Genomic DNA, 12,728 nt, shown 5'->3' with positions numbered 1-12,728 from the left:
TTGTTTTATCATTCATTTATTTAGCAAAGAAAGGAATGAATTCAAATACCCCGCACAATGAACACATATTATTCCCTGATATCAAGATGCAGATTCGCTTGTGAACAATTTTAAATGAATCTGGTTCTTTACTATTGAAGTCATCTTGTACTGTGCATGGATTTGTGCAGAAGCAATACATTTTGGGCTCAATTCTGTAAACACATTAAAATAAGTAACTCATTACATCTATACCATTGATCTCAGTGTGATTACTTATGTGCTGAGTAAAACTATATTGAAGAGCCTAGCTTATGCCAACCTAGGCATGGAAATTACATTGAAAATTAGAAGTATCTCTCTCTAAGCTCATTGCAGTGTTGGTGGAGAGACACAAACCCTCATCAGGATGTAACTGCCATCTAAGTATGTTTTCCTAGACGAGACATAGATGATGCTGGTGGCAGCTACAGTTAAAATTGGCCAGACGCCTCAAGCAGAGCAAGATAAGCTTGGACCAAACTGTTTACAGAATTGATCTCATACAGCAAAGCCATTATGCATACAGTCAACATTAGGAATGTGCTCATGTTGCACCAATTTTATTAAAACTGGTCCCACATTTAAAGAAATGAATATATTTATTCTATAATCATGAGGAAATAAAATACTGAAGCATTTAATCCTATTAACATTTTACTTACATCTGGGACCTCTTACATTCTTTTCTGGTTTGAACAGCCATATGGTCTGATGTTCGGAGAAATTTCTCCACTAACGTAAGTGCTTCAGTAGCTCTTGATTTGTACACTGGAGCGGTATTTTCCCAGAGTCTGGTGTGGATCTCTGGTAGAGCTAACTAAATGCACAGTACCCTACACCAGTGTGAGACTTTCATCAGTACTGCTTAATAGCCTGGAAATCAAAGCCATTTAAGCCCCACTCTTTCTTCCATTCTCTTAAGAAACTCCTAATCCTAGTAAAAAATCTCTCGATTAGTTTTATCCAAACCACACTGCTTCAACATCAGGTGACTGCAAACGGCCACAAAAGCTCTACACAGAGTAACTTATAAAGGCCATAAAGATCATCAAACTCAAATCAATGTCCAAGATATATCTGCAAGCATGAGCATATCTTCTAAGCAACTGAGAACGTATGCTATGGTTCAGACATAAAAAATAAGCACAAATTGTGTATTCAGGCATAGTGGTACTTTGAGTTGGCCAATGAGCATCTAAACCGTGCAGGATGGGACGGGCAGTCTTGCTTCCTCCTCTCTCCATGCAGCAGGGCTACATGGAAAGAGCTTTACTTAGAGTATTTTCATTTATCTGCCAAACTGTCTGCATTCAAAATAGAGAAGCATTTTTAAATTTATGCAATCAGTGTAAGCATGGTTAGTAATATTAAGTAATTGCATCAGAAGTAATATACTTATTTATCCAAAATAGATCGCTTTATACAAGTGAAAGGATATTTAAGCATGGCATATGATAAGCAAGGGACTTGATTTTCCTTTCAAAAAAAAGAACAATGCTTTCATAACCAAATTTTATCCTTGATAAAATCTGAGAGCTCTATTGGCTTAAACAAAGTTTGTGGGAAATGCCCACTTGTTATATTTTTGACAGAAAAATAAGATCTTTCAAGAAGAAATGGACATCATTTAAAAGGGGACTTGGCAGTGCTAGGTTAATTGTTGGACTCAATCTTAGATATCTTCCAATCTAAACAATTCTATGAAATCTGCTTTTTCAGCTTTGTAGCCTACTTTAGAAAAAATGCTAGGTAAAGTAAGTTAAAAATTAATAGAGACTGAACTTTGCTTTGCTCCGTGTACTAGAAAAAGCTGTTCTAAGCTACCTGGGTAGCTACAAAGAATTCAGAAGATGAAAATACTGATACAGGCAGTGCATCTGGAGTCCTTTAAAGTTACCTAAGACACAAATATCTAAAGGTTTTAAAACTTGTTGTCTCACAACCTAGCTTGACAAGGAGATCTTGCCATCTAGTTTTCTCATTAACTGCTGTGAAATTTCCACATTTACCCTGCTGCTTCAGATAGAGTTTTGAATATATTTCTACCTGTGATATAGAACACAGGTTCCTAAATTTAGGAAGCTAAATCACAAAGAAAAATAATGAAAATAAATGCTTTCCTGACATGTTCGCATGGGAGCTGCTCAAAGATCTAGAACACCTGAAATACTCCTTTAGGAGAGGGAAGTGTGAGCAGACTGAGCATCTGCTAAATGGACTTCTATCTATCATCATGCAGACTTAACCAAGGGTACTATTACCACATATATAACATGTATCTAACATATGTATTTATCCATGAAAAGAATGAAAAATAGATCGCTATAAAGATAGGCGCACCTCAAACTACTGAATAGTTAGGAAAAAAAAGATAATTTAATTAATTTTAATTAAAAAAGGTAAAGTAAAAATACATAGTTCAAATATTTTTAATTATATTGGTCTCAAAACTATAGTCTAAATATAAAATCCAGAAGCTGGACTAATGTGCTTAGTAAAGGGGCAGAAAGGAACAATGTCACTCATATGCGTGTATGTACATCTGCTGCTTTTTCTTGGCAGTAGCAACAATATAGGTTTTATTTTATGTTATTTAAATATAAAATTTATCTTTTGGCATGAACACAGCAATTCAAACACCATACTGGTTATGACTTGGAGAGTTTTTCTCCTCTTTATTTCTTGCAAAGAAAATTTTCTCTCTCACCCAGGGAAATAAGCTAATTTATTCCTGGAAAACCAAATTTAATGTACAGTGAAAAATCACAAATTATAGAGACCCAGCATTATTATACTTTCTGGAGATGAGCTGGTATGAAGACGAGGTGCTTTCATTTGGCTGAGTTACTAACAGGGAGAACTTATTCAGCTAGAAAAAAATAAGTGGCTGATCTTAATTACTTTCATAGATGGTAAATGTGTGTTCATTTTACTGCATAGCATTTTAAAGACCACTTTGAATTTTTTTCATTTTTCTGTAAAACAGATTGGAAGCATAGTGCTACATTCAGATCTATCCCCATTCAAAAATGTAGCTCACTGCCATGAGTAGATACAGTAATTACCATTGCTATGGAAGTGTTTATTACTACTTTTTGATTTTTTTCCATACATAGTTGTGAATCATTATAATCTGTATATGTTTTTCTCTATTTGTCCATCACACCACAACCTAATTAGCAAGAGCTCTAAACAGAATGGAAACATTTCCACTCTGATTCTCCTTGCATAGCTCCCTAGTATTCTAGTATGACAGTCTTTGTTTTTAGCAAGAAAATGAAAGCCCAGTTCTTTAATCCTTAATATTCACTTAATTTCTTCTCACAAGCTTCTGACATTAGCAAATGCTTCCTTGCTACGATATACTCTGTAAAATCTAACTCAAATCCCTGCAATTTTCTTTTTAGTTATACATATGGAATTTCAGATACAAAAATAAAAATGTCATGAATGTGGGTGAAAACAGACAGGACAAAGAAAAATTATATAAAACTTTGTGTTTCCTCATCTACCACTACAAAAGAAATTAAAACTGATAACTTAAAACTCAAATAGTACTTTAAATATGTACATCAATGAAGTCCAACAAGATCATCATTTGAAACACCTTAAGAATGTTCCTCTAGGGGCTGACTGATGCAGATCAGACATGGCAGCAAGATGAGACAGCCCTTTGCAAACGTATCTCTATTCTCTGAGCCAGCTTTGTTTGTCGGACACGTGCATATAAAGTAAAAGCTGGAAAGAAAAAAGCAGACCTATGATTATGCCTACATACCCCCAAGAGCCAGAGATGGCACACAATACACGGCGCAGTTGTTCTGCTCTGTGGCCAGCCTGGTGGCGAGTGCCACAGAGCCCATCAGAGACAAGCGTGTCCCATGGGCAAGCACCAGGGAGAGGAAGCCTGTGGAATGCCACAACACACCCATGTGCTGCAGCAAGGCTGCTTTATTAAAGAACACAGAGAAAAACCTCCCAGTGTGCCTCTCCCATCTGCCCTCCTCCCTCGGCCTCCCTGCGGGACATGCCCTTCCACACCCTTGCAAAAATTAAACTGATCAAGGTGAAGGCTTTGTGTGACTGGGCTTGGCTTGCAACTGGAAACCACTCACCCCGGAGGTGTCCGGGTTAATTACAAGATTGTATCCCTAGGTACTGCCTTAGTACTTCTCTGCACTATGAGCGTCTGAACTGCAGTCAGAGTGATTTACAGCCCAGGAAGATCAGCCTACAGAGCCCAGAGCTGCTGCAGAGGATCACTAAACCACCGCATTTCTTCTTGTCATCCCCAGCACCTTGTGAGCTCTTTTTGGCAGTGTGAGCTTCAGGAGACTGCACAGAGGGCTGACAGCAAAGCTCCCTTTTTAAACCCCAAGGAAATAAAAGACAACGCCTAAAAAGAAAATTAGATTTGTACTCCTGGCACAGATTTATGGGGCAACATTATTTCTTTTTAAAACTCTGGAATACTTAGTCACTGGTTAGAGAAACATGAGTGGAAATTTATGAAACCGAGCGAAGCAATGCAATCCTCATGAGTGGTCCAGCAACACTGAGGGGCTACAGCTGCCCCTGACACTGAAGGCCAACCTTGCATTCTGCAAAGAAAACATCATGTCACAAACAGGCGGTTTGGGCTTTTGGCAGCAATGGGACATTGATGGCTTGGATCGTGCTTGAAATGTCTCTGAACTTCATTCTGAAGCCTCAATCACATGAGCACTTGAGTAGCACAGGCCTTGGGACTGGGGAGTTACAGGAGGCCAGAAAATACACAAGCCCATTAGTACTCATCATAATTATTGAAATCTGTAAAATAGGTATTAGAATAAGTCTTTGCAGTAAGGTGTGGATTGAAGTATTTGTTTCTCTCTTCTAGAATCAGGTTGTTTTTGTTAAATGCCTGGGAAGAAAAAGAGAAAAAAAGAAATCAGAAAAGGAAAACGACATAGGAAAGGTAACCACTAAGTGCTCCTTCATCAAGGTAGTTTTTGTGACACATATCTCTGTATAGTAAGCCAGTCAAAAATGCAGTGAGAAATACCTGTATATCTACAGAAACTTGCATTTGCAGGAAGTATCTTCTTAAGTAGTAACATTCCTACAGAAAGTAATTCTACTTAATAAAGCCAGGAATTTTCCCCCACAAAATTACAAAACTAATTTTATGATTCTGTGAATATTTTTAATCATATATATGCAGTTCTTCCTATTAGAATGAGTCACTATCTTTATACTGAATAAGTATTCTTTTCTCTTTACTGTCTTAATTCCCTGATCTTCAAGTGGCAGAAATGTCTGAAGGCCTTAAGAGCTTAAATCCTGTTTTTTAGAAAAGTAATATGGGTATTTAGAATATGAATTTTCAAAGGAGTGGGTTTTTTTTTTGTTTCTGTAGCTATCTAGAGAGATTTTGTAGAATTTCAAAAAGCTTTAAATTAGGTTCATATTCCACTGCTGACTAGAAGATCCACACATTTCTTGCCATTTTTAATAATTTTCATTAAAATATATTTAATTAGAAATAAAAATGCAGAAATTAAGAACTGGATTATCCAGGTAGGATTTATGAAAAATCCTCATTTGCAAAAAAAGCTTTGCAGCTGCATGAATAAACTTTGTAATCTGAAGACACTGAACTAGGTATTTTCAAAATGCACATCCTTCCTTAATTTAGTGGATCTGAAAAGCAGAGTTATTTTAAAAGGTCACAAAAAGAGAAGTGCAGTTTGGGAATAATGATGATGTAGTATGAATATCATTATAGACTCTCAGTACACCTATACTGCTTTTTCACAGAGTAGTTTGGCTATAAACAGTAGCTGAGAGTCAGAATATATTCACCAGATACATCTCCCATACAGAGACATAGTGCAGGAAGATGAACAGTGCCCCTGAAACTGGATCATCAGAGCCAAAGGAATTTCCTCAGTAGATGCCATGGTAAATGTCTCTATTTACTTCTTGAACAAGCCAGTAGGGAACACAATTAGGAAAAAAATCCCACAAAACAACTTGAGTGATTTGCTTTTTCCCAGCAAAACCTGCTGTATAAATTATACACACATGCAAAATCCAACTTCCTGCCTGTCCTAGGATGATGTTATGATGCTTGTATCCCCAGTTGTCTATTCTGTTTATGCTGGATATTATGTTCTGTGCCTTCAAGACTGGCTCTGAAATCAGCCTGCTCACTCCCCAACAGCCAGTGGGACACAGAGACAGGGCAGTACTTAGAGCTGGTTTGTTTTGGCTTAGGCTTTTTGCTCTTGCTTTCACTTGGCTCTTGCTGCTGCTTTGCTCTTGCTTTTGCTCCTGCTCATTAGTTATTTTAGCTAGGCAGTCCGAATTTTCCCTGGACTGTTTTTCTTTCCCTTTCCTTGGAACCACTCGAGCCTGCTCTGGACTGGGTGCTGGGAAACACTGAGAGTTTGCACCTTGTGGCAGCACCTTCCCAGCACCGGAGGGACTGACAACAGAGCAACCACTCCCAGGAGAGACTTTCTGAATTTGTCATCTTTTTCAGAGCATTGAAAGAGTGTTGTCATCCGGTATTGTTCATTCTGTGTGCTGGGGATTGCCATGCCTGTTAAATAAACAGGTTCTTTCCACTTCTCTCTGAGGAATCTTTCCCAAACTGGTTGGGGGGAAGGGCTGTGTGGGTTTGTTTTCTGGAGGGGCCCCTTTGGAGGTTTTCTCCCAAATTTGTCCTAAATCAGGACACTGCCTAAAAGGGATTGACAAGTGAAAGGATCTGCAATTACAATACCTCAAGTGAAATCTACTTCTGTCGTTAACAAACAGCTTAAGCTGAGCTCAAATGGCAGTGTGGAAAAGTAGCAAGGGAAATTCTTTTGATACGGGGGAAATGTCATCTAGGTGCATTGAGGAGCTCCCAGCCCTCTGCTCACCTTGATGGCCTCTACAGAGTCGTATTTGTCCAGTTTGTTGATGTGGTTGGTGATGCTGGTGTTGAGCGGAGCGGGTGACACCGGGTGGATGACAGTCGCGTCGTGGGACTGCTGCTGGTACCGCTGGCAGTACGTGTAAACAAGCAGGGTGAGAAGGCAACCGAGGATTGAGCTGCTTAATCCCACTGCGATCATGTGGAACATGTTGAACTCTGCAGAGCGGAGAGAAGAAGGCAATCTTAATTTTGAGGCAGTAGCAGTAAAAGCTTCAGCTCGGGGAAAAAATGTAGACAACTGTTTGATTCAAATAAGGATAAGGGAATTTTCATGTGTTTCCCTGAAACATCTCAATTGTGATGGGTTATCCCTACAGTAGTAAATTCATTTTACCTCCCTGAAGGGACCATTATAAGAATCTTAGATACCCATATATCTCTTTAAGTAGAGATCATTGAAAGATGCTTAAATAAGTTCAGAACACAAATAAAAGAAAAATTAATTGCTTTCCGTATGTTTGAATAGTTAATAGTAGTTTTTTTCTGTAAAACAGAGCCTTGTTATGTATAAATGATGTATATAGTATACATAAATAGCTTTTTTTCTTTCAGTGAACTACAGTATCACCTCCTCTGCTGCTATTACAGTTTTTCCTCTTATACATAGTGACACGTGGCAGAACTGAAAAAATCCTGATATCATTGAGCCCCATTCCTGTATTTCATAAACATTTTCCATATCCCTTTTACTGGATGCATGCCCCAGAAGCAGCAGCAGATGTTTTTTCCATCCCTGCTTTAATTCTTGCTGGTTATCATTGTTTTTGTATTTGGCCAGTTTTTTCCTTTTTCCAGCTCTTGGATTTTTTTCTTTATTTAAGGGGGTGTGAGGAAGAAATGGTAGCATTCTAGGGAGAAATGGGAAGTGGCAAGAGATAGACTCCTTGAATCTCAATAGACCTTTAAGCAGGGCAGCCAGAGTGCAAAGTCAACACCTCAGAGCCCAGCACCCCCCTATCTGCTCTGCTCTTCACAGGCACAATGGCATCAGACCATGGGAAAGCCTCTCCACCTGCACAAAGATTAAAACTGAGAGGAAGCCCATTGCTGCATGAAACTATAGGAGGGAACTTAAAGCATAATCATCCCCTGATGTTACTGAACTGACATACCAGATCAGATACAGAACCAGTAGGATTAGCTCAAAATAAACAAATTTGACTGCTTTCCATTATTATTTCGAACTGAAGCTGTTCTTTTTTATTTACTTTAGGGGAGAAGTATCACTGAGAAGCTCATGTTGGAAATTTCACCTTAGCATGACTGAAACTTTGTTGTTGCCTAAATGTACAAATGAAGGATTTTAAACTGACATACTGGTGCTAGTCTTTAAAACATCTCTTAAATATTTTTCACTGTGATACAGAAAAATTGGCCAGTACATGGCTCTCAATTTTTGTAAAACCCAAGGTTTACAAAACCTTTACATGCCTACTGAGTACTTAGAAACACAAACTAATATTTAGGTGTCTCAGTTGACTGTGTCAATATATCAATCTATCACTAAAATATCCTTCTACACCTTTATGAGGGTTTCCCAGTGTTGCAAAACTTGGCATAATGATTTCAGAGTACCACTGCTAATTAGCAAAAAAATCAAATGACATTATCTTGGCTCCCACAACAAGTTACCATATGCACAAGTACCCTTTCATAACCTCTGTTTTTCCATTGTCCTTTATTAGGTTAAAAATGCAGCTTATCTATGCATGGAAGAATACTAGGACTGGCCAGAGCTATTACCATGACGACACAGACTAAGCATGATAGCTCAACACAGGAAAAAAAAAAGTTCATTTTCCTTCTTCTTATTGTTTAGTGATTTTAAAAGTTTTTCCATTCAAGATCTATTTTTCTAGCATCACGACTCTCCAGAATGGAACCTTTCATTTACTTTTCAGTTTTGTCTCTGGCAATAAAGCTGAAAATGAGTCCCAGATAGAGTCTGGGCTATTAAATTTGTTAGCAGGCTGGTTTTCTGCTGTTTATTTGGAGTCTAAAAGAGGTTTGTGCTCTTGTTATCCTGAAAAAGGCGGAGCAACAAATTTACAAATTTTGACCTTCTGATAACTAGATTATTATAGATATTTCTTTTTGAGTACAAGGATGACTGCCACACTGACAAAGAAGAAAATAAAAACACCCAATAATGCATGTTCTGCTCTCAAAGGTCACCAATGACAGATGGATATTTAATGAGAAATCCTGTAGTAGCTACATTTTTTTGTACAAGTAACTACTTTTTTCTGTACAAGCGTAAATAATGAGAATGCAGTATTTAGAAGGTAGAATAATACTAATAAGGGAGTGCAAAAGGTGAAACAAAAGCAAAAAAATGGAGAATCAATATTTCAGCATTTAACAGACATCTCGAGCTGAAAAGCTTACCGCCACATCGTTTCTCTTCTATGCTGCTGGATCGTGCCACAGATATTTCTAGAAAAATAAAGAAACCACTTAGGCCAAGGAGAAAAAAATATTACAGAGAACTTCTAGTTAGACTAACACATAAAGGATTTAAAAATTCATTCTATTACATCCACTTCAAGGTAAAAAAAATTTTTACTATGTGGTAGAATTAATAGAAAGGACCCATGACATCTTCAGGCTCCTTAGTCTCCCAAGCAAAAGCAATAACTTATTTTTAATTCTTGCCTCAAAACATCTCTGTAATAAAAAGAATGAAATGCACATGGAAGCATTCTTTGTGGAGTTTAGGCTTGTGGAGAAAGAGTTGATTTACTGAAGTAAAATTAACTACAGTTTAATTACCTTGCATTCAAATGCACTCATTACTTCTAAAAGTTGCATCTAGCACTCATGTGAAAAGTGGGAATTTATACATCTTCAAAAAAGACAACTGCCAATTTCATAGGTCTCAGTCATAAACTAATAAAATGCAATTCCAGCCTGTATCCTTACCATTTTTACTTTGAAAATACAGAATAAAATCTGCAGGTTTTTATCAAGTTTTTCCACTTCTTACTTCCAGACCATGGTTTCTATGAAGAGAAGTTTTGCCTTAAAAATCAGTCTCTTGAACCTCTCTGAAAGGGTCAAGGATCACTTGTATACAAGTGGAGTAGCTGACACAGTATACCTGATTTCAAAAAAGCAGAATTTTAAGTTTTTTTATAACATCTTTCCAAAAAAATTAAGTGAGGGGAAAAATACAGAAATGGGCTAGTACTATGTGCCCAGTTCTTACAACAGAGGAAAGTTGCCACTTCTGCAGGGATTAGTCTTTTCAGCCAAGAGCTAGGGAGGAAACCCTTCAGTTAGAAGACCTGGATGAGAAAAAGTGAGCCAAGTGAACCAGAGAAGGCAAGCTCGATTCACTAAGGTGGGAGTAGTGGGCATGACTCATCTGCTGTGTTACTGGTAATGCGAGGAGCAGCAGCAAACCAGAAGGGCAAGAGACATGGTGGCTTGTTTCAGATTCTGAAAATGCCTGCCTTCCAAAACAAGATGTAGAACTTATATTGGATTAAGCTGCAGATTTACAGAATGAGGATATTAATAGAGCCTCAAAAGCCTTAGAAAAGGGAAAAGACAATGTGGGTGTTTTTGCTTCCATACGGACATTTTTCACATTGGTTTCAGAGGAAAATACTGTTTGGAAGATAAAGCATTATGCACCATCCATAAAAACAGAGTTTAACTTTGCTGATGTCTTTGTTACATTGTACTATTTACTGCATAGTCACTCAAATAAAAGGTTGCTGCAGTGAATAAACACAGCTACATTTCAAATGATACATTAAAATGTAAATTCTTTCTGTCTGTGAAAAGACCCCTCGCTATTTTTAATGTACACAGGGAGAAAGCTGACTGCTAACAGCAGTGCATTGTGACCATCCATACTGTTGTAAGGATTTAAATGACTCCTGTGATTTAAAAACAAAAGTACAATCATGAGTTTGCACAAATACTATAGAATAATACATAATGTGACTATTCATCAGGTACTTAGCAGTCATGAGACATAAGGACTGGAGGCAAAGCTAATGGTATTTACCTTTTTGAGCAGTTATCAAGGTAAGGGACTGTCTGAAATGATTTCTGGATTACAACCACAGCGCCCATTTTGTACATGGAAACCACAAAACCTACAGCAACATTTCTTTAATAATCCTAGTCCCAAAACCACTTAAAATAAAAAGCAAACTATTTCTGCTTACTATGTGTACTCATCCCCTGCTATCAAGTAGAATGGGAGAGACCTGCAGATTTTTGTGACAGTGACTAACCAAGGCAGTGACACTGGGTGCCAAGGGACAGATTTTTATGTAGACACCAGATCTACACAAACACATTGCCTCTACACAGTAGACCAAAATCCTTGTTCTGACTAAAGGCAAGTTCTGCTTCAGCTCATGGATCTGCACAGTGCAGTCTGGAACAGCCTTGGTCCTGAAACCTTGAGAGATTTCACTAATCCTTCAAGAAGCTGGCTGATCTGACCTCACCTGGTATAAAGTTGGAGTCCACAGCACAGGCCCGGCTCTCGGTGGTGTTGCCCGTGCACTGGCTGCCCACAGGAAAGAGAAGGACGCACTGCCGAGCGCGGCTCTGGAAGCCAGACGAGTCGCAGTCAGACCACTCGGACCACTCGGACCAGCTGTCTGCAGCAGACAGAGAGGGACACACATGCAGACACTGTGATTAAGGAGCTCAAGTACACTGAGTGAGAGAGAAATAGCTTCTACTTCTGAGTTAGGACAGAAAGCCTCCTCCCCAGCTACCACCATCTAGCAGAGGGCAGCTCCTTCACTCCGATAAAACAAAGGCAGTTTGGCTTTGGCAGAAGTCTCTGAAATGTGAATGTCGTGGTCAATTTGCTACAGACATCTCATGGTTTTGGCTTCTCCCATGGCCTTTGTGTGTGGAAGTGAAAAGCTGGAGGATTCTCTAGGGGTGACTGAAAGAGTGATAGCTGTGGAATTAATTCCAGTGTAGGTCATTAAGGTGGACAAGCTCACTGCATTTTTTTTAATGTTCCTGACCAATAGCAATGGAAACTATAAGAGCATTCCGTTCTGAAACAGGACATGTATTTAACCCCAAAATAGAAGCACCTTGAAGATTTTTTTAATGTTTTCTTTTTCAACTTTTCCTATTTCAGGTTTATTTCTTGGCTGTAGATTCTCATCTTCTCCATTCAGTTTGTCACCTCCTATTTCTTTTCTATATTTCTTCCCCTCCTCATGTAGCTTTGATGAAGATATTTTTATTTCATGCCTGTGTGATCTCAGACACTTTCCTTAAATGAAGTGAATTGATCTCATTCTCATGAGGTGGTGTGAGTTTACTGCACTCAGCATTCTTACAACTCAAGGCTGAGCCTTGTCTTCATAGGACTCTTCTAAGTCTGGCAAATATAGGGAAGACAGAGCTCAGGCAAACTTCCTTTCTTCTGTCTGCTTTTCCACAGAGATAGGCTTTATGGTTTTGATATGGAATAGTGTCCTTCTGTTGTAAACCAAACTTGTTCCTACTTCAACATTTTAAGTAATTCTATGCCAATATGAAGCAAATTTACAAATCTCATTTTGGCTCAAATGAAAAATTGTGTATTTTCTAATTTTGATTCAAGTTAGATTGAAGAACATTACAATCTGTGAATTAGTGAAGCTTTTCTACACTGTTAATCAGGTGGAAAGTCAAGGAAGTTTTACAGTCTCTGGAGCCCCTTCCAATGCCTTGTTCCAATACCTAATTCCAGAATACAAGGTTC

At 38.3% G+C, this 12,728-nt stretch overlaps 1 protein-coding gene across 4 annotated transcripts in view; it reads right to left on the bottom strand.

Moving 5' to 3' along the window:
* Nucleotides 1–12,728, bottom strand: part of SEMA5A (semaphorin 5A) — a 315,396-nt gene continuing 302,668 nt past the window's right edge. For all 4 annotated transcript variants that reach the window (XM_064428870.1, XM_064428877.1, XM_064428886.1 and 1 more), the window contains 4 exons: nucleotides 11,461–11,616; nucleotides 9,380–9,427; nucleotides 6,936–7,147; nucleotides 1–4,927 (listed from right to left, as the gene is read on the bottom strand). In XM_064428870.1, coding sequence (XP_064284940.1) covers nucleotides 4,808–4,927; nucleotides 6,936–7,147; nucleotides 9,380–9,427; nucleotides 11,461–11,616 — 536 coding nt within the window. In that variant the 3' untranslated portion in view covers nucleotides 1–4,807. The remainder of the gene's footprint in view (nucleotides 4,928–6,935; nucleotides 7,148–9,379; nucleotides 9,428–11,460; nucleotides 11,617–12,728) is intronic.

The sequence above is a fragment of the Passer domesticus genome, chromosome 1 (assembly GCF_036417665.1).
Source record: "Passer domesticus isolate bPasDom1 chromosome 1, bPasDom1.hap1, whole genome shotgun sequence".
Lineage (NCBI taxonomy): Eukaryota > Metazoa > Chordata > Aves > Passeriformes > Passeridae > Passer > Passer domesticus.
This window is presented reverse-complemented; position numbering and strand designations above follow the sequence as displayed.